General features: G+C 29.8%; 1 protein-coding gene and 1 pseudogene across 2 annotated transcripts; both read left to right on the top strand.

Annotated features, from left to right (window-relative positions):
- The first annotated feature begins 203 nt into the window (after positions 1-203).
- LOC149495870 (uncharacterized) lies at positions 204-3793 on the top strand. The gene has a single exon (XM_089722497.1). It carries the CDS (start codon positions 536-538, stop codon positions 3479-3481), a length of 2946 nt encoding a protein of 981 aa, XP_089578623.1. The 5' UTR covers positions 204-535; the 3' UTR covers positions 3482-3793.
- Positions 3794-13115: 9322 nt separating this feature from the next.
- LOC149495869 (uncharacterized) lies at positions 13116-16454 on the top strand (annotated as a pseudogene). The gene is made up of 2 exons (XR_016321118.1): positions 13116-16146; positions 16220-16454. The product of XR_016321118.1 is annotated as an uncharacterized LOC149495869 (transcript).
- The last annotated feature ends 11434 nt before the right edge of the window (positions 16455-27888 follow it).

Below are 27888 nucleotides of genomic sequence, written 5' to 3'. Positions count from 1 at the left end.
CCATATGGTGCATGCATGCAAGACTTGAAAAGTTCTTGCCTTCTTAGATGTACTTTTATTTTATTTTGGTTTTAATTATGAGGTGTTCAAAAATACAAAAAAATATCAGTCTAGCTTATTATTCTGAATTCTCTTTTTTTTTTTTTTTGAAAACTTTGAGGATTTTTCAAAAAAAAATGAAAAACTTTGAGAAAAAGATCGATAATGCAGAAACAGAAACCAACGTAATTTCTAAAAGATAAAATTTATAATCCATTTTTGTTAAAAATAATAAGAGTAAATTATTCTAACTATTAAAAAAAATTATGAAACAAAGTATAGTGTAATTTATAATAACAATAAAAATAGAATAGAATTACAGTGGCTCTTGCACTAAGTGATAGAAATTAAAGAGCGGATGTTTTAAAATAATTATATATAAAAAAAAGGAGACAGAACATTATCATGATTCAAACAAAAAGGGAATCATGTGGTCTATAAATAGGGAGTGATATATGCTGAAATTGATCATAATTAAATTTGGCAAACACAAAACATGGGTTTTGGTTGCTTACTGTGGCATTTTCAATTTCTCTGCCTCCTTCTATTTCACTTCCATTCTCAATCTCTTTCTTCAAATATTACAAATTCCCCTTTCTCAAATGTAGTTTGCCAGCTTGATCAAAGCAATGCCTTGCTCCAATTCAAAAACTCCTTCTCCATTAGGAGTTATGATCCTTCTATTAATTCTTATCCCAAGACAGATTCATGGAAAGAGGGCACGGATTGTTGCTTCTTTTGGGATGGTGTCAACTGTGACTTTAATACTGGCTATGTGATTGGGCTTAACCTTTCTAGCAGTATGCTTTACGGTAACTTCCATTCTAATAATTCTCTTTTCGCTCTTCATCATCTTCAAAAACTAGATCTCTCTTATAATAATTTCAAAGGCTCTATAATTCCATCTCAAATTGGCCATTTGTTGAGCTTGACACACCTTGATCTAAATAATTCAAACTTTGATGGCCAAATTCCATTAGAAATCGGTCAGCTATCCAATTTGGTTTCTCTTGATCTTTCCTGGAACTTTCGTTTGACATTAGAAACAACTGGTAGTTTTGACAAGCTTATTCGAAACTTAACCAAGTTGAAAGAATTGGACCTGAGCGGTGCAGACCTGTCCTTGGTTTCTTCTAATTCCTTTATCAATTTATCTACTTCTTTGTCATCCCTCAGACTCTCATCTTGTGGGTTGAGAGGGAGATTTCCAGATAGTATAATTCAGCTTCCACATCTCGAAGTCTTAGACTTAGCGTACAATGAAGGCCTCAATGGCTGTATTCCAACGTCAAATTGGAGTCTTTCACTCAGCCACTTGTCAGTTTCTCAGACTGAAATTCCGATTTATTTAGAAAATGAATTCTTCAAGAATCTGAAGTTGTTGCAAGTACTGGAACTCAATAGTTGCAATTTTATAGGGTCTAATCTTGAATTGTTTGGTAATTTATCCAAACTCATTGTATTGGAACTTAGAGACAATAATTTCAGTGGCCCAATTCCATCCTCAATTGGAAAACTTGAAAAACTCTGTCGCTTGGACCTTTCAAACAATAATTTTAGTGGCCCAATTCCTCGCTCATTTGCAAACCTTAGCCAGCTCATCTATTTATATATGAGAAGGAACAATATCAATGGTCCAATTCCATCTTTCATTGGAAACTTTAACCAACTCCAATATTTGTCCCTTTCACTCAATAATTTTAGTGGCCCAATTCCTCCCTCATTTGCAAACCTTAGCCAGCTCATCTATTTATATATGGGAGGCAACAATATCAATGGTCCAATTCCATCTTTCATTGGAAACTTTAACCAACTCCAATATTTGTCCCTTTCACTCAATAATTTTAGTGGCCCAATTCCTCCCTCATTTGCAAACCTTAGCCAGCTCATCTATTTATATATGGGAGGCAACAATATCAATGGTCCAATTCCATCTTTCATTGGAAACTTTAACCAACTCCAATATTTGTCCCTTTCATTCAATAATTTTAGTGCCCCAATTCCTCCCTCATTTGCAAACCTTAGTCAGCTCCTCTTTTTAGGTATGACAAGCAACAATATCAATGGTCCAATTCCTTCAGATATTTTCAGGCTCTCTAGCCTAGAGTACTTGATTTTGTCTAACAACTTGCTCACTGGTCAAGTATGTCAATTCAAATATAATAATACATTAAAATATGTTCATCTGAGCCATAACAAGTTGTCTGGCACAGTTCCAAGCTCAATTTTCAATCAGGTGGACTTGACGGTTCTCATTCTTTCATCAAATGAGAAATTGACAGGAGAAATTCCTTCTGCAGTTTGTGAGTTAAAATCACTCCAAATCCTTGACCTGTCGAGTAACAATTTCAGTGGTCCCGTTCCACAATGTTTGGGAAACTTCAGCAGTAGCCTTTCAGTATTACATCTGGGTGTGAACAACTTTAATGGAGTTCTCCCTCAAGTATTTTCAGAAGGCAGTAACGTGAGATATTTGAATTTCAATGGCAACCAACTGCAAGGGAAAATCCCAACATCCATTTCCAATTGTAAAGATTTGGAAATTTTAGATATGGGCAACAATGAGATAGAGGACACATTCCCTTCTTTTCTACAAACTCTTCAAAAGTTGCAGATTCTACAGCTACGATCCAATAGACTCCATGGTTTGGTGAAAAGCCACTCCATTGCCAACTATCCGTTTCCCAAGCTACGGATTTTTGACCTCTCCAACAACAATTTCAGTGGACCTTTGCCTTCATATTATTTCAATAATTTCGATGCGATGATCAATGTTGATCAGAATATGACATACATGGGATCACCGCACTACACCTCTTATGATTATTCTGTGAGGTTGACATGGAAAGGACTGGAAATTGAGTTGGTGAAAATCCAAACTCTTTTAACAACCATTAATTTGTCAGGTAATAACTTCACAGGGAAAATTCCCGAGTCAGTTGGAAAGCTTAAAGCACTTAAGCAGCTCAACATGTCTCACAATCATCTCACAGGCAATATTGAACCATCAATAGGAAATTTGACCAATCTGGAATCTTTAGACCTCTCTTCAAATAATCTTACTGGAAGGATTCCGATCCAATTGGCAACTTTGACATCCCTCGCAGTATTTTCTGTTTCGCATAATCAACTTGAAGGACCCATACCTACGGGCCCTCAGTTCAACACATTTGATAATAGCTCGTATGAAGGAAACACAAGACTGTGTGGATTTCCACTGCAAAAGGCTTGCAATTCTGGTGAAAGGCAACAAGTCACGACACCATCAGGCGAAGAAGATGCAAACTCTGATGAAAATGGATTTGGATGGAAATCTGTTTTCACGGGATATGCATTTGGAGCAGTGTTTGGTCTCGCAATGGGATACCTTGTGTTCAGAACAAGAAAACCTACGTTTTATTATCTGTCTTCATATCTAATTAACAAGATTTTTATTTCATGATGAACTTTGGACTTTGTTAGGTAAATCAAATGATGAATAAGCAGATGGTGCATTTGCATGCCAAGTGGAAAGAAGAGATCTCTTCTGTTGCTCCAGAATCAAATGCGCTACTTGGAACATCTACAACAAAGCTCTTTTAAATTTTTTTAATCTATAATTTCCTCTCTTTTTTATGTTGTTTTTCTCTTCTTTTTTTCTGTGTGTCTATATATGTAAAATAATTTTAAAGTCAGACTTGATTTGTCACTTGAAATAAAATTCAAATCATGTGAAAAAGAAAATCCACAATAAAGAAATAGTTATTTCTTGCCAGAGGAGACTAAAGCCACCTTGCTCTAAGGTTCCATGATTATGAAAGTTGTTGGGTTTGCTTGTCTCTTTCCAAAATTGCAGAAGGGACAGAGTCGGGTGTCCTAATTTAGTTCCCGAGAACCAAACAAATTTGCCAGCATAAACTTAGTATTTCCCTCTGCGCGATAAGAATCACTATATAACCCTGTCATAAATTTTATATGCAACGACAACTGATAGAGTACAAATTGGAAATTGATATTGCGTTTTTTCAAAAAAATTTCAGTCACTAGAAGATACTAAGTGAAAACTAAAAAATATTTTAGTATTTTTTTTCATTAATTTAATAAAAATCTCTAGTTATTTTGAACAAAGCGATTTTTTTTTTTTTTGTTGACGGATGAACATAATTAACTATTTAATATTTTTTTTAAAAAAAAAGAGGAATGAACTCATCAATTAGAAAAAGTCTCAGGAATTAAACAATAATTTATCCTATTTAATTAAATAATCGTATTAACATATTTTCATGTCTGTGAGTATAAAATTCATGATGATGAACTACATATTGACTTTAACTTTCCTTTTTACATAGACTAATACGAAAATGAGTCATAGCATATGATGTGTTTATGTTTATAATGCGATTGATTAATTAACTAACTAATACCTACGTATGTTTAGCTTGATATAATTGTAAATTTGTAACAAAAGTCAAAAACTCACACTTTTCTCTTTTTTTTTTTTTTGAAATTCTAACAAAACAAATGTTGACTCATTAACTTAATAGTTGCTTCTATGATGCTACTAATTATGCTATTCAAATAAATTTAAAATGTTTTAAAATACTCTTAAAGATGACCAATAAAAAATTACAGTTTATTAATTGATTGGATATAATTTATTTTTTAATAAATATATATGATAAATAAGATATTTAGAATTTTTATATTTTATTTTTCAAACTTATTATTTATTTGAAATTTTGCATATTCATGGCGTAATTAATATATTATTACTGTGAGTCTCCGGTTGGTCCCAAAAGGCAGAATCCTCTTCCCTTAGCGTGGATGGTGGAATTGTCATTCAATTTTCTATTAATTCTCTTTAAGACCCAGTTCATAATTTTTGGTAATAAATTCCAAATTTGAAAATTTTAGTTAAATAAGTTGATTTCGAATAAATAGTTAATTAAAAAGCAATCATAGGATCTTGGAATGCAAATATATAATTTCCTTAATTAATAGATATGATTGATCCATATATAAATTGAAATGGTATTGAGGAAGACGGGGATTGGCAGAATACTTCAAGAATAATTAAAATTACTTGCAATGGTGCTTAAAGAATATTATTTCAAAGAAAAATTATTGAACGATAATATAGTTAAACTATAAATCAAATGAAGTGGTGAATTAAATTCTCGGTGTAGTAAACATAGTATATATGTTTAAGCAAGGGAGAACCTAGTATTTGATGGACAGACACGGAGAAGAGTACATGAAGCTTTGATTGATACATAGTTAAAGTTGTAAATTGGGTTACTTAGAATATGCTTTTCTTAAATTATAATTTAATTGAACCATCGATTCTTAATAGGTAGTCTAGAATTTAATAAATGTTTAAGGACGCTGTTGATATCCTAAGTAAAGAATGATTGAGAATATTATTAGAAGCGGTTGAAACTTACTTTAATTCGTAAATTTATAGTTGAGATAGTTGGGTGATAATGTTGATGTTTAAGGAGGATGGGTAGCCCGACAGATAGGCCGTGTGAATTGAGTAAATGTTTAGATGAATAAAAAATGGTTATGGCAGTCGGGATAGTTGTTGTCAATTGCCCAATGGATGGGCTTTGAGAATTTATTACTGAATTATAGTTTTAAGCAGGTAGTTTAGTTCAATTTCTAAGGAAAGTTTCGTCGAAATTTCGATAAAATTTAGGCTAATCATATTTAATAATTATGTTAATAGGTTTAGTTAGATTAATTCTTTAACTTGATATATTTAAAATAAACTCTTTATTTATTTATTTATTATTATTATTATTATTATTATTTATTTTTCAAGAATTAATTATTATATTATATTGTTAATTAATACTCCTGTATTTATTTGAATTGATATATGAATGGTTATTTACGCTCTTGCATGACAGTCAGTGTTTAATTACTTAATATGCTTGCATTGTTTGATTATTTGTATTGTGATATTGCTATGCCTTGTTTGTGTGGAATTGGGATGAAGTGGGTTACCATGGATTTCGCAAAAGGCCTCCCGTTGGTATGAAAAAGAAAAGAGGGTATAAAAAAAAAGGAGAGGGCTGGTCAGTGTGGATCAGACTGGTCTGCTAGATATAGGAGATCGGCTCCCTGGTACACACGTCATGAGAGAATGACCCATATGGGAGAACAGCTCATCGGGGGGTTTCGGTGAGGCCACTGACTAATTTTCATGTGATGTAATTATGTGAAAGTGATAATATTTTTGATTATTGTTGTTATGTCATTTGTGTGATCGCTTGCTTAATCATATAACTAGTCGGATGACTGGATGAATATATTTACACATTTATGTGAATGCATGTGTTGTGCAATAATTATTATTCTTTATAAAACTTACATGTCCTTGTTTAACTTTTTTAGGAAGTAGATTCTTCTTGTCCTGATAAAGCTCTGTTTCCTTCATCGTAAAGCTAGAAAAGAATTTTCTAATTTCATTAATTAATTAAATAATTATATGTATGAGAACTTATTTATATTTATATTTATTTGTCAGTGAATTCTACAGTTGTAGAATTTATGCACCTCTAGTCATGTATTAAAATAGAATGACTATTGGTATAATGTCATTTGGCATCACATGAAAATCTTGAAGCATAAGAGATAAGATTTTAAGGTACTCACATTTCCAAAAAAAAAAAAAAAAATTGAATTACTCTTATATATTATAATTAAGTGATTGGATAAGAACTTAGCTATAAAATCCCAACAGGAAGCACATGTTCAGATATAACCTTAAAGCTAGACATGGAGGTGACATGATATTTAAACGATTTTTTTTTTGTTCTTTTAGATCTTGATAGGCTTTTTTTTATAGGGGGATGATTTTCAGATAAAGAATTATTTTAATAGTAGCTGCTTTAGGTATGAAACATTTAACTCTGTGTAAATATATAATGAAAGGATATGTTTCATTTCTACAAATCCCAGCTGCTCGAAAATTTTCTATTTCAAATTCTTACCAATTTACAACTAAATTTTGATAAATCTAAAGATAATTATGAATTCGTTCGGCAAAATTAGCTATTTTATTATTTATTAATTATCTTGGCAGCGCTTAACTTTTACCTGTTTAAGTAACTTTTTATATACAAAAAGCTAAAAACTAAATATTACACGGATTAAGTTTTTGTAAAACGCTATCTTAAATTCTGAAAGCTAGTTCAAATGCTATTAGCAAACGCAACCTATATTTATAATTTTAATAACGATTTAAAAAAAAAAGATTCTATATTCCACGGTAAAAGTTTGCAACTGTTTTTTTTTTTTTTTTTTTTTGAATAACAAAAAAGGCGCGTGAAATACACATAGCATAAAATACAAACTATATAAACATATAATTTTTAATCTAATCAAGAAGTATATATGTTTTGGATTTAATTAATTTGTCTTGGGACAACTTGGAATATGGGATTCCTTTCTTCCAATAGCTTAAAATCCCAAAATTCCAAAACATATTTGTTTGTTTATTATAGCTTCATTAAGTCAAGATTGGTTATATTAATAATTGGAAAGACCTAATCAAATAGTAGAAGCAACTGTGCATTATCAAAATCATTGACTAGTGTCACGACCCGTTTTCATGGACTGGACCGACACTAGGACCCAAATAAGTTTAAGGCCCCGAGGCCCGTAGTAAGCCTAACCAAAAACAAATTCAATTATATCAATGTAAATTCTAAGTACTTAGCCCAAATTGCCATGCGAAAATAAACCTCATATTAGTATTATAATTCAGCCCCAAATTATAACATCTTAAACATTTACAAATGGGGCTCAGCTTAAAATACACCACATTTATAATATGGGCTCATAGAATTATTTTTCTATATTAATACACAACTAAAGGTATATAATTCCTACAACTGTAGTCACTAACTGTTGTATACAGATAAGTTTTCGCACATTTATCTATTTCATGAATTAATACTAAAATTAGAGAATTCTTTTCTAATAGTGAAGGAAGTAGAGTTTTAGCTGGGATTTAGGAAAACCTACTTCCTGAAAGATTAAACAAAAGAGGTGTGAGTTTATTAATGAATAAGAATTATTCCACAACACATGCATTCACACGAATGTGTAAATAATTAAATCTAGTCATCCGACTAATTATATGATCACGCAGGCAGTCACACAATAGCACAACAACAGCACTTGCAATTATTAACATCTTCACATAATCACATAATCACAATAATGATGAAAATAGATAGATAATTAAATACATAAATGAATACTAATGATAATAATAATACAAGTAGAGATAAGAATTAATCTAATTAAACCTATTAATTATATTATTAATTAAGACTAGCCTAGGTTCTATCAAAATTCCGGCAGAACCTCCCCTAAAATTTGACTTTCTACATGTTTAGACAATATTAAATAACACTAAATACTTTTCAATCAATACACACAGCCCATCTATCGCGCAATCAAACAAATTTATTTCCCTTCCTCCATCCAAAGCAATCACATTAATATTTAATTGTCAATGCCAAACTTTAACTTGCTATATAATGTTAAGAAAATAAATAAAAAAGCAAATTAGTGAAAATAGCTATTTGCTTAACATCAATTCTACTAGTTAAAACTATCCAACTGTATACTATTAACCATCATACACATCTATAACTTATATAATCCTTGTCATAATTAACTGGGGTCTCATGATTCAGTTTATTGACCTGTAAATCATTATCCTCATCAAACAAAACCATATGTACTAACTCATTTAACCGTGTATCAATTATAATTAAAAATTTGTACACATCAAAATAGTAAGAAAATCTTAAAAGTACACTCGTTATATATATTTGTCCTTCTAAAACAACACAAGATCTCAAGGTAGTTGCTGCCGATATACAAAAATTCAGAGTTCTCCTATGCAGAAATCATAGATTACCCACCAATTAACCAATCCCTTGCAAAGATTAAACTTACAACCCCATATGTACTATATCCAGCAATACTTTATAGGAATAATTAAAAATAGTTGCTGCCATTTCAAGAAAATTCTCATTTTTGTTCTATCTCGATCATTAAACCTTTACATTAACAACAAGTTATGAAAGACATAGTTCTACCATTAAATATGGACTTAACTCAACAAAAACTATAATCTTCTTTAGCTAGAGGCTGCCACTTTAAATTCAATACTCAATTCTTCTAAAGCTACATGAATCACTTCAAAACACTCACTAGTTAGTAAATAAAATCAAACCTTTTCCTAAAATTTGCATAAGTAGAATATATAGGGATTTAATCCTTACTCTAGCTTGACTAATACATGAAATTCCATATCCTAGCACAAAGAATTCACAAAATATGCAAAAAAGAAGTTAAAGATGAACTTACCTAGTCTGTAAAACGAGCTGAAAATTGGAATTTTTCGGTTAAAATGACCGAAATTTGCTCTACTACCCAAGATCTGATTCTGCTGGCATTAGCTTGGCTAGAGCTGGAGAGGATCGTGGTCGGTGAGGTCGCTAGAGGGAATGGAAGAGCTCAACCGGCCGATCCTTGGCTGGTTTCGCTGGAGGAGCAGAGAAACGATGAGTCGACTGTCCCAAACGCAGCAAATCGCGATCGTAGCTCATCGTTTTGCTGCGCCAACCGTAAACAGAAGAGAGAATGCGAGAAAGGAAGAGACCGAAGCTTCATCGCTGATCGCTGGTATTGAAGTCGCTAGAAAATCGAGTGAGCTGCGACGTGATTTTCCGATCGGACGAAATCGCAAGTTCCCTGCGATAGCTGCGCTCGCCAAAGACGAAAGGAGAGAGAGAGAGGAAGAGAGGCTGGAGCTGCGGTGAGGCGGCGGCGTGGCAAGGAGGTGCGGCGAGGAGGCGCTGGTTCTGGTGGTCGGAACAACGAGACCAAGGGGAGGGGTAGCTACTGGGGTCGGCGTTCCAGAGGGAAGGAAGAAGAAGAAAGAAAAAAAATGAGACAGAAAATCTGAGTTTCTATACTATTCCGGTTCGATTCAAATTGATTTGGTCCAAATCAGTAATTTGGCTCGATTTTTATTTGGTTTACGGATTTTCACCTGGTTTTCAAAAAATTCAAATTGGTTTTTGGGTTGTTTTGATTTATTTTTAATTATTTTACTTAAGTTTCAGAACATTTCCTTATTTTACTCAATAATAATTAAAACAATAATAATAATGATATTTGATTTTAGGATAATTAATTTATATGGTAGTTACACCCACGTATATTTATAACAGAGCTGGAGTTCCGTATTATTTCTCGAAAATTTTAAGTGTTCTCAAATCGAAATTTCCGATAATATATTTTTAGATTTGGGCCCAATTGGCAAATTTAGGCTCGAATCGAGACAGTATTATATGCAGCCCATACAGTTAAAATTTCTGATTTTAATTTAATAAAAATTTAAAAGTTTCGAAAATAAAAATTCGAGGCATCTCAACTATACAAGACTATTCCTTCATTAAAAATACAAGTAGCCCAAAACTTAACCATCCACAAACCTATACCAAGTTCCAAGAATTGGACTTCGGCCAGGTAGACCTGTCTTTGGTTTTTCCTTTCTCGGACTAAAATTCCATTATATTTAGAAAATGAATTTTTTAACATTTTTTTAATTTTTTAAAAATATTTGTTTATATATCCATTTGAATTCAAGAAATATTAAAAATTAAAAATATTGATCCGTAAAATATTAAAAAATTTTTAATTTTATTTATAAAACAGTGAACTTTTCAATTTTTACTCTCATAAATTTTAAAAATTTAGGTTTAGTGAAATCATCTTTTTTTTTCTTTTTTGTAATGAGTTTAATTCTGTAACTATAAGTAAATATTTCAATGCCCTTTTTTATTATTTTAAATTTAATTGTCAATCAAATAATTATTTTTATCGAAACACTTTTATTTTCAATTGCTACTTAGTTAAAAGCTAACAACTAATATCTAACAGCCATTAAAATAATTAACAACTATTAAAATAACTAATAGTTGCTAAAATAGCTAAATTTACAAACAGATCCTTAGTCTAATCTACGTCTCACACTATCTATGAATTTTTCGATTAATAGACCTTAATGATGGTTGAAGGAAATTTGGTTCGTGAATAATGAGGCCGGAAGACTTGCATGAGTCATTGGCTGGACTTTTAAGATTAAAATTGCTTGGCTGGAATGAAAACATAGCATAATGGTTAACTTATTAAAGAATTGTGGAGCAAATAAAGACTTGCATAAGTCTTCAAAGAACGACTGATTGATTTTGACACAATGTTTCAATTTCGTCCTTCTCAATTCTAACAATTCCATCGTTGATTGTTTTTTTTTTTTTTTTTTTAGAAGAAGAGGAAACTTCATTAATGAATAGAACCAGAAATAAAGAGACATTCAACATGAGAAGAGCGTCGACGTGAGAAGAAATCTCAAACTAAATATAAAAACAAGATAATATTGCTAAAGCATGAGAAGCTTTATTTACTGATCTCCTAACCTAATCAGTAGTAAAATGATCACTGTTGTCACACAACTCAAACACAATCTCTAGAACAAGATCTGATTGTCTTATAATCAGAGGATTATAGTGATTTTGCAAAATAAACATTTGCATGTAATAAGCATATGAAATCCTTATCAACATAATTCTCAATAGAGTACTAATACTAATAAATATAAATAGCTTAACAAATAACAAAAACTTAATAATTTAATAAATAATAAAAATTAATCAGAATACTTTTGTCCATTGAATTATTTTCCTGATATATCCTGATATAATAATTATTGAGATAACTATAAGAGAATGATGACCAAATATAATTTTTTTCTTTACTTATAATGTGTGCACTTATTTTTTAATTTATATTTGTTTTGTTCATGAAATTTAAGATTAAACTTAAACTCACATAATAATATTTAAGATATATAATGTTAAAAGAAATTTGAACTCACCTTCAAAATCATCGTTTTACCTTATTATATATACACGATGTCACTTTACCATTAAACTAAAAAAAGAATTATTATTAGACAGTTATAGTAATTAAATCATCGCTTTTCTTAATGTAATTATCAATTCGATTGTAACTATTGTCAAAACCAACATTTTTCTCTCCTTTTGTTTTTCTTTTTCCATCCACTTCACAACTGACATCCAGACATAGTTTAGCTACGAATTTCTTAGTTTGTAGATTTTAAATATCATATTCATTAAAAAATTATGGTTTGGAGGAAATATGATCAATGAATATTACATTTGCATGACCGTAACGAAAACGTAGCATAATGGTTAATTTATCAAAGAATTTAGAGGCAAAGAAAGACTTGCATAAGTCTTCGGATAGTGACTGAATTTGACACAACACTTCAATCTAGTCGTACTCAGGCTTAACTATTCACTTGTTGATTGACTTTTTTAATTAGAGGGTTATAAGTGATAGGCAAATAAATTTCATCCTTTGCTTGAAGATAAGGATCCATACTCTAATAATATCCGTACGTGGTACATGAAGTATGGAAAAACTTATTTATACTCTGTTTATACCTCTACCTATAAACTAAACTAATAAAATTTAATATTTTTTTTATTTCTGTTCATACATTTGGTAAAAAAAAAAAAGTCGAAACAATTTTTTAAAAAATTCTTAATTTCATTTGCTTGGTCTATAAATGAGGTCATGCACCGGATGTAGACAAAATTTTTCCATATGGTGCATGCATGCAAGACTTGAAAAGTTCTTGCCTTCTTAGATATACTTTTATTTTATTTTGGTTTTAATTATGAGGTGTTCAAAAATACAAAAAATATCAGTCTAGCTTATTATTCTGAATTCTCTTTTTTTTTTTTTTGAAAACCTTGAGGATTTTTCAAAAAAAAAAAATGAAAAACTTTGAGAAAAAGATCGATAATGCAGAAACAGAAACCAACGTAATTTCTAAAAGATAAAATTTATAATCCACTTTTGTTAAAAATAATAAGAGTAAATTATTCTAACTATTAAAAAAAATTATGAAACAAAGTATAGTGTAATTTATAATAACAATAAAAATAGAATAGAATTACGGTGGCTCTTACACTAAGTGGTAGAAATTAAAGAGCGGATGTTTTAAATAATTATAAAAAAAAAGGAGACAGAACATTATCATGATTCAAACAAAAAGGGAATCATGTGGTCTATAAATAGGGAGTGATATATGCTGAAATTGATCATAATTAAATTTGGCAAACACAAAACATGGGTTTTGGTTGCTTACTATGGCATTTTCAATTTCTCTGCCTATTTCACTTCTATTTTCAATCTCTTTCTTCAAATATTACAAATCCCCCTTTCTCAAATGTAGTTTGCCAGCTTGATCAAAGCAATGCCTTGCTCCAATTCAAAAACTCCTTCTCCATTAACGGGAGTTATCATCCTTATATTAATTCTTATCCCAAGACAGATTCATGGAAAGAGGGCACGGATTGTTGCTTCTTTTGGGATGGTGTCCGCTGTGACTTTAATACTGGCTATGTGATTGGGCTTAACCTTTCTAGCAGTATGCTTTACGGTAACTTCCATTCTAATAATTCTCTTTTCGCTCTTCATCATCTTCAAAAACTAGATCTCTCTTATAATAATTTCAAAGGCTCTATAATTCCATCTCAAATTGGCCATTTGTTGAGCTTGACACACCTTGATCTAAATAATTCAAACTTTGATGGCCAAATTCCATTAGAAATCGGTCAGCTATCCAATTTGGTTTCTCTTGATCTTTCCTGGAACTTTCGTTTGACATTAGAAACAACTGGTAGTTTTGACAAGCTTATTCGAAACTTAACCAAGTTGAAAGAATTGGACCTGAGCGGTGCAGACCTGTCCTTGGTTTCTTCTAATTCCTTTATCAATTTATCTACTTCTTTGTCATCCCTCAGACTCTCATCTTGTGGGTTGAGAGGGAGATTTCCAGATAGTATAATTCAGCTTCCACATCTCGAAGTCTTAGACTTAGCGTACAATGAAGGCCTCAATGGCTGTATTCCAACGTCAAATTGGAGTCTTTCACTCAGCCACTTGTCAGTTTCTCAGACTGAAATTCCGATTTATTTAGAAAATGAATTCTTCAAGAATCTGAAGTTGTTGCAAGTACTGGAACTCAATAGTTGCAATTTTATAGGGTCTAATCTTGAATTGTTTGGTAATTTATCCAAACTCATTGTATTGGAACTTGGAGATAATAATTTCACTGGTCAAATTCCATCCTCAATTGGAAAACTTGACAAACTCAATGAGTTGGACCTTTCAAACAATAATTTTAGTGGCCCAATTCCTCCCTCATTTGCAAACCTTAGCCAGCTCATCTATTTATATATGCAAAGCACCAATATCAATGGTCCAATTCCACCTTTCATTGGAAACTTTAACAAACTCCAATATTTGTCCCTTTCATACAATAATTTTAGTGGCCCAATTCCTCCCTCATTTGCAAACCTTAGCCAGCTCATCTATTTATATATGGAAAGCAACAATATCAATGGTCCAATTCCATCTTTCATTGGAAACTGTAACCAACTCCAAGATTTGGACCTTTCATACAATAATATTAGTGGTCCAATTCCATCTTTCATTGGAAACTGTAACCAACTCCAAGGTTTGGACCTTTCAGACAATAATTTTAGTGGCCTAATTCCTCCCTCATTTGCAAACCTTAGCCAGCTCTCCTATTTAATTATGGAAAACAACAATATCAATGGTCCAATTCCTCCAGATATTTGCAGGCTCTCTAGCCTTGTGTACTTGATTTTGTCTAATAATAAGTTGTCTGGCACAGTTCCAAGCTCAATTTTCAATCAGGTGGACTTGACGGTTCTCATTCTTTCATCAAATGAGAAATTGACAGGAGAAATTCCTTCTGCAGTTTGTGAGTTAAAATCACTCCAAATCCTCGACCTGTCGAGTAACAATTTCAGTGGTCCCGTTCCACAATGTTTGGGAAACTTCAGCAGTAGCCTTTCAGTATTACATCTGGGTGTGAACAACTTTAATGGAGTTCTCCCTCAAGTATTTTCAGAAGGCAGTAACGTGAGATATTTGAATTTCAATGGCAACCAACTGCAAGGGAAAATCCCAACATCCATTTCCAATTGTAAAGATTTGGAAATTTTAGATATGGGCAACAATGAGATAGAGGACACATTCCCTTCTTTTCTACAAACTCTTCAAAAGTTGCAGATTCTACAGCTACGATCCAATAGACTCCATGGTTTGGTGAAAAGCCACTCCATTGCCAACTATCCTTTCCCAAGTTACGGATTTTCGACCTCTCCAACAACAATTTATGTGGACCTTTACCTTCAAATTATTTCAATAATTTCGATGCAATGATCAATGTTGATCAGAATATGACATACATGAGAGCACCAAACTACTCCTCTTATGATTATTCTGTGAGCTTGACATTGAAAGGATTGGAAATTGAGTTGGTGAAAATCCAAACTCTTCTTACAAACATTAATTTGTCAGGTAATAACTTCACAGGAAAAATTCCCAAGTCAGTTGGAAAGCTTAAAGGACTTAAGCAGCTCAACATGTCTCATAACCATCTCACAGGCAATATTGAACCATTAATAGGAAATTTGACCAATCTGGAAACTTTAGACCTCTCTTCAAATAATCTTACTGGAAGGATTCCGATCCAATTGGCAACTTTGACATCCCTCGAAGTATTTCGTGTTTCGTATAATCAACTTGAAGGACCCATACCTACAGGCCCTCAGTTCAACACATTTGATAATAGCTCATATGAAGGAAACACAAGACTGTGTGGATTTCCACTGCAAAAGGCTTGTAATTCTGGTGAAAGGCAACAGGTCACGACACCATCAGGTGAAGAAGATTCAAACTCTGATGAAAAAGGATTTGGATGGAAATCTGTTTTCACGGGATATGCATTTGGAGCAGTGTTTGGTCTCGCAATGGGATACCTTGTGTTCAGAACAAGAAAACCTGCTTGGTTGGTGAAGCTGATTGAAGGTGAAGGACATCCAAGGCCGAAAAGAAGTATCAACAACACCTGCATATCTTATCAGAGAAGAAGAAGAAGAAGAAATTAGTGAATGGAATTGCTTTCTGAAGGTAAGTTTTAATATCTGTCTTCATATGTAATTAACAAGACTTTTATTTCATGATGAACTTTGGAATTTGCTAGGTAAATCAAATGATGAATAAGCAGATGGTGCATTTGCATGCGAAGTGGAAAGAAGAGATCTCTTCTGTTGCACCAGAATCAAATGCGCTAATTTCCTCTCTTTTTTTTTTTGTCGTTTTTCTCTCTTTTTTCTGTGTGTCTATATATGTAAAATAATTTTAAAGTCAGACTTGATTTGTCACTTGAAATAAAATTCAAATTAACTAACTGATACCTATTTATGTTTAGCTTGATATAATTGTAAATTTGTAACAAAAGTCAAAAACTAACATTTTTCTCTTTTTTTTTTCTTTTTTATTTTTTGACTCATTAACAAATGTTGACTCATTAACAAAAACAAATGTTGAAATTCTAGCATAATTAGTTGCTTCTATGATGCTACTAATTATGCTATCCAAAGAAATTGCAATGCACAAAATTAAATTGTTCCATTTATAGCAAAGACACAATTTAAGAATTAGATTTAATTATAATTATAATCTATACTATATATAGAAGTGGGAATGAGGGGGGAATAATGAGATTACCTATATCACCCTTAATGAAATTTTGAAATGTTCTAAAATAGTTTTAATGATGGCCAATTAAAAAATTATAGTTTAAGTTGATTGGATATAATTTATTTTTAATAAATATATATGATAAATAAGACATTTGAAATTTTTATATTTTATTTTTTGAATTTATTATTTATTTGATTTCATTTTGAATATAATTTAAAGTATTTTATTTAGGAGGGAGATAAACAAAGAAAAAATGTATTTTTTATTAATACTCTTTTTTCTTTCTATTTGTATGATTTGATTGGATTTATTTTTAAAAAATAAATTTTCAAATAGAATAAATTTTTACATATAAATTTTTGAAATTATATTACATATAAATATTCTGTTATTTAATTTTTTTTATATAGTTCTTTCTATGGAAAAATAATAAATGATAAAGTGGTGTATATGAGAATATTTAATTAATTTTTTCCTTCACTTTCTTTTGTTATAGACGATTATCTAAGATAAAAAATAGTTACCTATTATTTTTTTATTATAAAAAGGAATATGTGATATTTTTCTTTTATATTACTCTTAGAAATGATTGGATTATGGCAATAAAGGTAAAAAAATCTCATACAATAATAAGAATAATAAATATTTAATTGATCTAATAGTTTATGTGAAATTTGATATTTCTTTTAATCTTCCTTTGAATATATTTGTGTAAAATATATATACACACATTTAAACCATTTATCCCATATCGGATAACTAATAATAGAGAGAGAAAGAGAATGATAAATAGAAAAGAATTCTACAATAAACTTTGTCAATTTTGCACTTAGTTGGAGTTATTCAATATGTTCAAAAATATTATTATTAGATTAATTAATTAAATATTATATTAATTAATGGTCTAAGATTTCTTCAACAAAAGAGAACTTATATCCCTTTGTAATTTTAGGGATGTTTTCTAATTTTAAGGATATTAAAATATCGGGTAAAATTGATTTAGTTTGATTTTTAGTTTGCACAGATAAATTGAATTTTTTTTATTCAATTTTTGTTTTTAGTGAAAGGTTTAAATTGACCAACCTAAAAGTGCATGTAAAACCGATTGAACTAATTAGATTTTGAACTATATTTAATTTAAGGCTGTTTTCATTTTAAAAATTCACTTTAATTTTGATTTAATTCGGTGTAGTTTTAAATTAAAGTGACTGTGTATTCTCACCTACCTAAAATTAGTTTCAAAAGTTATAACTTATTTTGTTAAGTAAAACCACTTGATTAAAGATTGTGAAGCAAAATTTCTTTATAATATCATATATAATAATTTTCTTATTTGGCCAAACATGTAAAAAATAAAATTTTTTGTTATTATTCATAGGTTCTATGAAATATTAACGATTTTATTTGAATCTTATTTGGTCTAAATGAATACTATATAATTTAAATATAAATTTATATTTTTTATATTTAGTATAAGCAAAAATTCACTGGAGTTTAAATTTTTTTATTTATTAAATTGATTATATTTGAATTAATTTTATTTAAATTGATAAATTATTGATTAAAAAATAAAGCTAATTTAATTATTAAGGATATATATTTTCTATTTGAATATAAATTCTATTGGATAAAATTATATATTATATAAGATATGTGGGTCCCGTACATTTATGGCACAACCCAAGTTCTAGTTAACCTCAACCCTTTCTGTTTTTGGCAGAGTACAGAAACTCAATTCAAGACATTAGAATCTCTCTCATGGAGAAGGTTGCTTGATAACCTTTTTCACAATAGCTTCTAACTTAAGCTATTACACAATTGTTTATCAAATAAAAACCTGTCTACTAAAGATTACAGAATCTAAATAGACAGACAGAAATGCAAATATAAGCAGAGGAAAAAAAGTTTTTCAGATTAGAAAATCGTTTAGAACACATAACCGTTTTGCAAAAGTAGTTAGAAAAATTCTTTTCTCTTTTAAAGATAAAAACGTGAAGTGTAAAGATGAAAAGAAAAATGGGGGTAGAGAATAAATTTTGAGAGATAAATAATGTGATCAATAGGTGAATACTTTTAAAATGAAAACTCTTTCTTCCACCTTGTTCAAAGAGTGAAAACTCCTTTTTATAGAGAGATTTGTGACTCTCGCTTTTGGAAAGTAGATATTTCATTTTAAAATCAGAATATTTGCTTTCCTTATTTAGAAGATACGAGAATCTTAGTTACCAAAAATTCGTTTTATTCTTTTGGTAAGAAAATAGGAGACGATCTTCTTTTCCTTAAACATAAAGATTTTCGAAAGCATTTTATTTGGGAAATATTTTTCGAAAAGATTTTACTTACTAAAACGAAAAGAATAAGATCTTCTTTCATTTTAGGTAAGAGAATAAATTAAAATTCTTTAGATCTTCAAAGAGGATTTCCGAAAAAGAAAGCATACGATTTATTACTAAAATCGTTAGAGACATAATCTCTTTAATTTTAGGTAATTGAATTATTTTGATTTCTTTTAAAGGAAATTCGAAAACGATTTTGATGAAAAGATTTATTTTAAAGAAATTAATTTTCGAAAAATTTCGATGAGAGAAAAATTCGTTTTTGTGCTTATAGATGAATTTTCTCTCTATCCCACAATGAAACCTAAAGACCTATCCACTAGGGTTTTCGGATGTCTTCACACATTATGGATTTTATAGGACTTGCCTTGTTCGTTTGTTACTTTCTGTAAGAATTCTGCATAAAATATTATTAGCACAAATAATATAATTTAAATTTATTTATTTTGTTTTAATCATCAAAATTTCGAGATTAGAATTTGACCCTTGAGCCAACAAGATATACGTCGTAAGAACATAAAACTTTAAGAATTTTAATTTTATTGGTTGAAAAAATAAAGAAAATTTACTTTTGAATAAATAAATTCATTAGTTTGAAAAAAAAAAAAGAATAAACATCATTGACTTTTGTGAATATAGTTTGTATTACTTAATTGAAATTTGTATTCTCTTGACAATTAATACATGCAAAATGTTAGTTAATTTACTTTAGCAACGGAGAAAAATTCCGTTGCTAGTCTACATAAAGGTACAAATGGAGGACATTGAGTTCCTAAAACGCCCCTACGAACTTTTGATTTAATTGGTTAATTAAAAATATCATCAAGGATAATTTAGTCATATTCTAATTATGAAAATTTAATTTTTTTTAGTTGAAAAATAAAAGTAGTTTAACTTTGATTAGTTATGTTAATTTCCTATTTGAATCTAAATTCTATTATGAAGTTTAATCTAATTCTAAATAGAAAATTATCCAATTAAGACTTTAATTTTATTGGTTGATTAGGAATTTCATATCATTAATGTTAAATTATCCAATTTAATAATATAAAGTAGTTTAGTTTTAATTACTTTTGACTATCAAGAATTTATTGCTTTTGACTATTAAGAATTATTACATAAAGCTTTTGTCAATTTGAAATTATTGAGTTTGCAATTATGTCTTCTTCTTGTGGTAAATACTCTTACATATTTTTAATTTTAATTATTGATTAAAAATATTATTAAGGATATATTTTATTGGTTGATTAAAAGTATCATTAAAAAAAATTTAATCCTATTCTAATTAAAAAAATTTTAATTTTATTGATCGATTAAAATTATATAATAATTTTTAATTGGATTACTTATATTAGTTTCCTTAATCAAATTATTTCAATTAATTAACTAATCTTGTTTGTTTCATTGGTTTCTACAAACAGGTTAGAAACGGAATACTTTTCCATTTGTAAAGTTATAACCTGAATTGATTTTTATTAATTAACAGAATTTCATTATTCTTCCGTTGCTAAGAGTTGGGAAATTGTTACACAAATAGTTTAGCAATGGAATTTTTATCCGTTGGTAAAGTTATAACCATAAATTAATAATATGTTTTGTATTTTTTTTCTTTTCTTTCTCCTTTTTTTTATATTTTATTAAGACCGTCAGATTAATATTTATTTAAAAATAATATCTTTTATTTTTTATTTTTTAATTTCAAATATTTCAATAAAAGTAAAGTAAGCATAGAAATTTTAATATTCAAATTATAATAAAATAGTAAATCATAATTATATATATATATATATATATATATATATAATTTTTTATTTTAAACTTAATACAATCTTCTTTTACTGAGTATGGGGTTATTAGGTTTATAAAAGGGGTTTCTAAAATTACCGTATAATTTATTTGAGGTGATAACAAAAATACTGTGTTAATTTCTAAGCCTTGATTTACTATTTGTGCATCTGTTTTACCTATAATTTCAAGTTTAGATTTATTTGCAGCACTTAACTTTTCATTTGTTTTAGACCAATATCGTTTAGGTACAATGTCAGATTTTATGCAATTTAAATCTGCACCTGTATCAAACAATGCAATGGCATCTATAGCGAAATCATTTATTTGAATGGTTATTTTTACTAAATATTTCCTAGAGGTGATTTCCTGTAATAAGTTTAAGAAATTACTGTCTATTTCTTCATCTAATTGATTTATGTTTTCTTTTATATTATTATCTGGTTCGTCATCAGAAGAACTAGACACTAATTGGGATTCTAACATTTTTAGTAACCTATCATGTAATTGAAATCCCTTTTTTAACTCTTTAACTTCATTTTTTAGAGTTTTAATCTCTTTATGTAAATCTTTATTGACATCGTCTATATCTATCCTTTTTTGTTTATTTTTATTTAAAATAGTTGTTAAATCATAGGTATTAGTTCGAATTTTAGGAGTGATATCCTCTTTTACTGGTTTTTCTTCAAAACTTTTAATGAGTTGTTGCAATAACTGGGCTTTAGTTTCTTGGTCTTCTAATTTACTTACTAAGTCTAAAAGTGTATACTGATCTTTAGTTAGCACATTTAAGGATTTCTCAGATGAACTAGTTGTTGTTCCTAACTCATCAATTTGATTGTCACTTCCTATACCCTCAGATTCGGAAGTATCAGAATCAATATAAAGTTCATAAATTTTATTAACTACTGCTTCATCTAAATTTAGTTCATTTAGTTTTTTATTAAATTTACAAAATTTAGATGTATGTCCTTTTTTACCACAATTATAGCAAGTTAAATCTTTATAAGAAGTTTTATTGACAGTTTTCGATTGCTGCTTTCTTTTAGTCTTCCTATGAGGTTTATATTTGTCTTTTGAATAGAATTTATCTTGACTAGGTGTAGTCCTATACTGTCTTTTATGATATTTATTATATTTATGTGTATAATGTTTTTTAGGTTTATGTGTTCGAGAACACTGGCCATCACATCTTTGAGAAGATGTTATGCCATAATCAAATTGTTTACAGAATGATCCTAATTCTTTTTTAGTCTTAATCATTTCATTTTTTATTGTTCGTTGGAGTTTTAAATCATGACACAATTGTAAACCTTCTTTTTGAATCATACTTACTAATTGACCATATGTTAATTTACTATAAGGAATTGGATTCCCAAATTGTTGTTTAATAGAATTCCTAACTTTTTCACTCAAAAAATAAGGTAATCCAGCCAAAAACTTTTCTTTCCAAAAAGCTTGGTTTGAATCTTCCCTTAACATTAATCTAGTGAGAAAAGTAGTTTTATAATTTTGAAAATCACTTAAATATTTACACTTTAAGTTACTAAGTAACTCTGCATTTTTATCTTTTATATGAGATGGGTCTCCTATAAAATGAAGTGAAATAGTGAGAATTAAAGATGACACTGCATCACCATTTTCATCATATATAGGTTTATCATCTTCATCAATTTTAATTGAATTTAAAATCTCTTCATATTGTTGGTCAGTGAGATGATAATCCCACCATCCTTTAAGTTGGCCGGTAAATCCAGCAATTAAGATTTCTGCTATAGCTTTATCAGAAATAATTGACTGTGTTTTATAAGCATTTGCAGCCATTGTCATTTGTTGCAAAATACTTAATATATTATATTCACTTAAACCATCTATGTTCCATTCATAAATAGTTGAAGCATTATATTTAAATTGATTTATAGTATTAGGTTTATCAATTATACCTAAATCTGGTGCTCTATTTACTATTTCTCTATGATGATTTATTGGATTTATTTCAAATTGTTTTATATCTTCTGAGTCCGGTTCACTATCCTCAGAACTCAGGTTTTCTTCTATATTGTTTATGTTTCTTGATGCCTGAGAAGTATCATGAGCTACTTGTTGAGTAGTCGCTGAATGACCTTCAATTCTACTTAGTTGATCTTTTAATTTGTTGACAAATTCATTTTGACTTGTTTTAGAAATTTGAAAAGGTTTAAACATGTGACTTTTTACAGTTTCTTTTCCTTTTACATTTTCTATTACTAAAGGTTTATCTTCTAATAAGTTTTCTATTCTTTTTAATTGTGTATTTAAGCAAATTAAACTAGCATTACTAAAATTATTTTGTTCAATGATTTTACTATTTACATCATTTTCTCGAGCTGCTTTATATGGTGCACAAATAATTTCATTATCTTGATGTTTTAGTTTACTAATTGTTTTAGGTGGAAAATCACTTTTTATTGTTTGATTATTTACTATCCATTCAGGTCTTTTATCTCTAATAGTTATTGGGTTTAAACTCTTATCAGATTCATTTTCTTTAATTATTGTATACCAATCAAAGAATTTTATGTCAGATTGTTCATTTAGTTTATATTCTAAATATTCAACTTTTAATTCTTCAAAAGTATAAAGTTTTAATATCTTTTGCATTTTAATTAAATTTTTAATTTTAGAAACTTCTTTTATTAAATCTTTTTCAATATCATCTTTACTAAGAACATTTAATTCTCTATTTATATCACTAACATTTTCAGTTATAGCTGAAGCTGTTGGTGATTCTGGTGATGAATTTACTAAATTAGACTGTTGATTTACATAATTATCTACAGGGTTATAAATTACCTGTGGGATAGAATGACTATAATCAACACCCTTCATTTTATTAGGAATATCCGAGGTAGAGTACCTAGGTTTTACCAGAGTTTGAATTATAGGTTTATGCTCAGGTTCTTTATACTTAGCATAAATCACAGAAGGTATGGAGGAACTAGGTTTATCATTTTCATTTGTAGTAACAGAGGAAGATGACCCTGTATACCTCATACTTTGACTGCGATTGAATTTTAATGTGACTTTACCATCTTCAAATTGTTCAATTTTCTGTAAATTGACATTTGGTTTTACTGGGTCTGGAACAGGAGGAGGTACAACCCCTTCCAAAATCCATTCATCAGGAAGTGTGATGTCTTTCCATTGAATGGTTTTAGGTATCACAGTATTGGTTTTACTTAAATCAGTTTGAAGAAATCTGGTTTCCCCAATTTTAGGTTGTAATTTATATTTAGTACTAAAGGCTGAATTCATAGCTTTATAGTGAATTTTATAGATCAAAGCAATAGGGATTGAACCCTGCTTCATTTTATAATTATGAGTTTTAATTTCCAAAACTATACTTTCCAAAATATTTAAATCATTTAATGAGACAGTCATATCAGGATAGACCTCAAAAGAAATCGGTTCTTCACTTAAACTAGTCTCAACAGATCCTAATAAAGAATCTTGAAAATCTAAAAATCATAAAGTTTATTTAGAATTCACAGAAAAACCTAAAAAGAAGCAATTAAACTTATTAAAAGCTCATTCTATTAAAATATTAGAAATTAACTCTTTAATCAAATCTAAAACAGAAGACATAAAAGATGTAACAAATAATGCACATTTAAACAGAATTAAACAGCATTTAGAAACTGAAGAAATACAAACTAAAATCAAGAATCTAAAAGAAGATATGGAAAATAGACTTTGTGCTGATCATCCTCATGCATTTTGGGATCGTAAACAGCATATAGTTGACTTACCATATGAAAAAGATTTTGATGAAACAACAATTAAAACAAAAGCTAGGCCAATTCAAATGAATCCTGAATTGACTGATCATTGTAAAAAGGAAATACAAGATTTACTTAATAAAAAATTGATTTCACCATCTCGTAGCCCATGGTCTTGTGCAGCTTTTTATGTCAATAAAAATGCTGAGATAGAACGTGGTGTTCCTAGATTGGTAATAAATTATAAACCCTTTAATACAGCTTTAAAATGGATTAGGTATCCTATTCCAAATAAAAAAGATCTTTTAAAGAAATTGTATAATGCAAATATTTTCAGTAAATTTGATATGAAATCTGGATATTGGCAGATTCAGATTGATGAAAAAGATAGATATAAAACAACATTTACAGTTCCATTTGGTCAATATGAATGGAATGTAATGCCTTTTGGTTTAAAAAATGCTCCTTCTGAATTTCAAAGGATCATGAATGATATTTTTAATCCTCATTCTAAATTTTGTATTGTCTATATTGATGATGTGCTTATATTCAGTACTACTCTTGCTGACCATTTTAAACATTTAAAAGCTTTTTGCATGGTTGTTCAACAAAACGGTTTAGCGTTAAGCAAAACTAAAATGGATCTGTTTAAAACTAAAATAAGATTTTTGGGTCATTATATTGAACAAGGTAAAATTCAGCCCATAGAAAGATCACTTGTTTTTGGAGAGAAATTTCCTGATGAAATTTCCAATAAAACCCAACTACAAAGATTTCTTGGTTGTTTAAACTATGTAATTGATTTTTATCCCAACTTAAATTGTATGATAAAACCATTGCATGATCGTTTGCGTAAAAATGCTGGTCCCTGGACTAATCAGCACACTCAATTAGTAAAAAAGGTCAAGTTTTTAGTAAAAGAAATACCCTATTTGTATATTCCTAATCCTACAGCATTTAAAATTGTTGAAACTGATGCTTCAGATATAGGATATGGTGGTATTTTAAAACAAAAACTTAATGATAAAGAGCGTATAATCCAATATACTTCAGGTCATTGGACTCCCGCTCAACTTAATTATTCTACTATTAAAAAGAAAATTTTAAGTATAGTCATATGTATCAATAAATTTCAATCTGATCTTTTAAATCAAAAATTTTTGCTACGTATTGATTGTAAATCTGCTAAAGATGTTTTACAAAAGGATGTTAAAAATCTTGCCTCTAAATAAATTTTTGCAAGGTGGCAAGCATTATTAAGTGTTTTTGATTTCGATATTGAATTTATTCCTGGCAATCAAAATAATATTCCAGACTTTCTAACCAGAGAATTCTTACAGAACAATGGGTCGCAAGAAAGGTAAAGAGAAGGGAAAAGAACCTAAAGAGGATTCTTCCTCACCCAGTAAAGCTCTTTCTGAGCATTCTGAAGACTTAGGTAAAACCTTAAACACTAAACCTCCCCACAGTAAAGACCTTAAAAAGTGAATTGAGAAATTATCTCAATCTCCAGAAGTTCTTAAAGCTCTACGGCCTATAGCATCCTCTTCAGCGGAGGATCCAGGTACGTCTTCTAAATCTAAAGCGATCGTATCCGCTCATGATACGGCTATTCCGTCTCAAACGGTAGGCGGTAAAGAATTATCAAATCCGTTGATGGCTGTGGATTTGCCAAAAATCCAGTATACTCCTCAAAGTATACATAAATGGTTTGTTAAAAATATTTTTGATCATGAAATTGAGATCGAGGATGGATATAACAATATTAATCCTTGGTTGATTTTAAACCACTATTACCCTGAGGATTGGTATTTTATTCCAACTGATCTTTCAAAACCTCAGGAATATTATCATAATATTCTGATTGATACTAAATCAGTAACCATTAAACATAATTTTGATCCTAAAAATAAATCCGTTATTTTATATTCTTCCATTAAAATCCATAGGGTTATTCATCCCAAAGATTGGCCTGCACCATCACTTTATACTCCAGTAAAATTCAAAGTTCTATATAAGCATGTCCACAGTACTGCTTATAACTATTTTGATTATAAAGAACCATGGGAAAAAGTGTTTTATATTCAAAATCCCACTGCTACTCACTCGTGGTTAATTTATTTTGATCAGTCTTTTCGTACTGATTTAAAGGTTCCCAACTGGTTTAAAAAATGGTGGCAAACCAGGGGTTTATCCCAAGATATTATCCCTGCTCCTATCATGACTTTGTACCAGTATTTTAAAGCCCATTATAAACCTCGTCCGGAAGAAGCCCATATTCCATCTTTAATGTATTATTGTATGGCCTTCTTTACGCCCTGGGTATATCAATGGTATTTGGACACTCAGTATGCTGTAGGAACTCAAATTCCTATGTTGGTAAAAAGACACAAGATTAAATGGTGGGGATCTTTCAAGAACTCTACCACTGAAATTAAAATCAATCAATGGATTCGCAATAAACTGTCTCAGACACCTGCATTAACTTATGCTAATACACTTGCTTTAAATGATCAACCCACTTTCGGGATTCAAAAAGCACAGTGTCAAGCTAGGCTTGCAGCGGCTAAAACCCCAGATGAATATAAAAGAATCTGTCAAGAAATGTTCCAACAACTATCTACAGATTCTCCAGTAAAGGCATCATCCAGTAAACAACTAGCAAGTTCTTCAGATAAATCGTCATCTAAACCCAGTCATAAAGGCAAAGCCAAATGGGTAGACATGGCGTCCTCTTCCTCTTCATCATCATCGTCATCTTCTCCAATTTCTGGTCAAGACAGCAATGATGATATTCTTGAAGCCATATTAGTAAAAAGTAAAACTGACAAAAAAGAGAAAGAAAGAAAGGCAAAGTTAAAACAAAAAAGCAAAGTAAAAAGAAAAGAAAAGAAAAAGAAGGACTCTTCGTCCTCATCTGAATAAAAGGCAGAAGGAACCTTATTCCTTCACGTGTCTCTACAGTAAAACTAAGACCCTATTCAGCACAGTAAAAGTCAAATGGCCGACAAGATACTATTCATCTACAGTAAAGATTCTATGGCAGACAAAGTACTGTGCATCAACAGTAAAAGCAAATAGTAAAGATTCTTTACTTTTCTATATAAAGGGAGCCTATCCCCTTGTGAAGGCATAAGCTTAGATTAGATAAAATTCTCTCCACATAAGGGAGATACCATAAGATAAAACTCATATTCCCTTTCTCCTTCTTCTTCGCTCCTAGTTCACTGTAAGCGTTCAAGTTGGAAGAAAGTTTAAATCTAAACTTTTGTAAGTCTTAAAATTTT

This window comes from Jatropha curcas, chromosome 6 (assembly GCF_041381405.1).
Source record: "Jatropha curcas cultivar XTBG-Jc1 chromosome 6, XTBG_Jcur_1.0, whole genome shotgun sequence".
Taxonomy (NCBI): domain Eukaryota; kingdom Viridiplantae; phylum Streptophyta; class Magnoliopsida; order Malpighiales; family Euphorbiaceae; genus Jatropha; species Jatropha curcas.
The sequence above is the reverse complement of the archived record's forward strand: the minus strand, read 5'-3'. Positions and strand labels throughout refer to the sequence as shown.

Excerpts from the sequence above, each read along its gene's own strand:
- LOC149495870 (XM_089722497.1), top strand. The coding sequence starts at position 536 with ATGGGTTTTGGTTGCTTACTGTGGCATTTTCAATTTCTCTGCCTCCTT.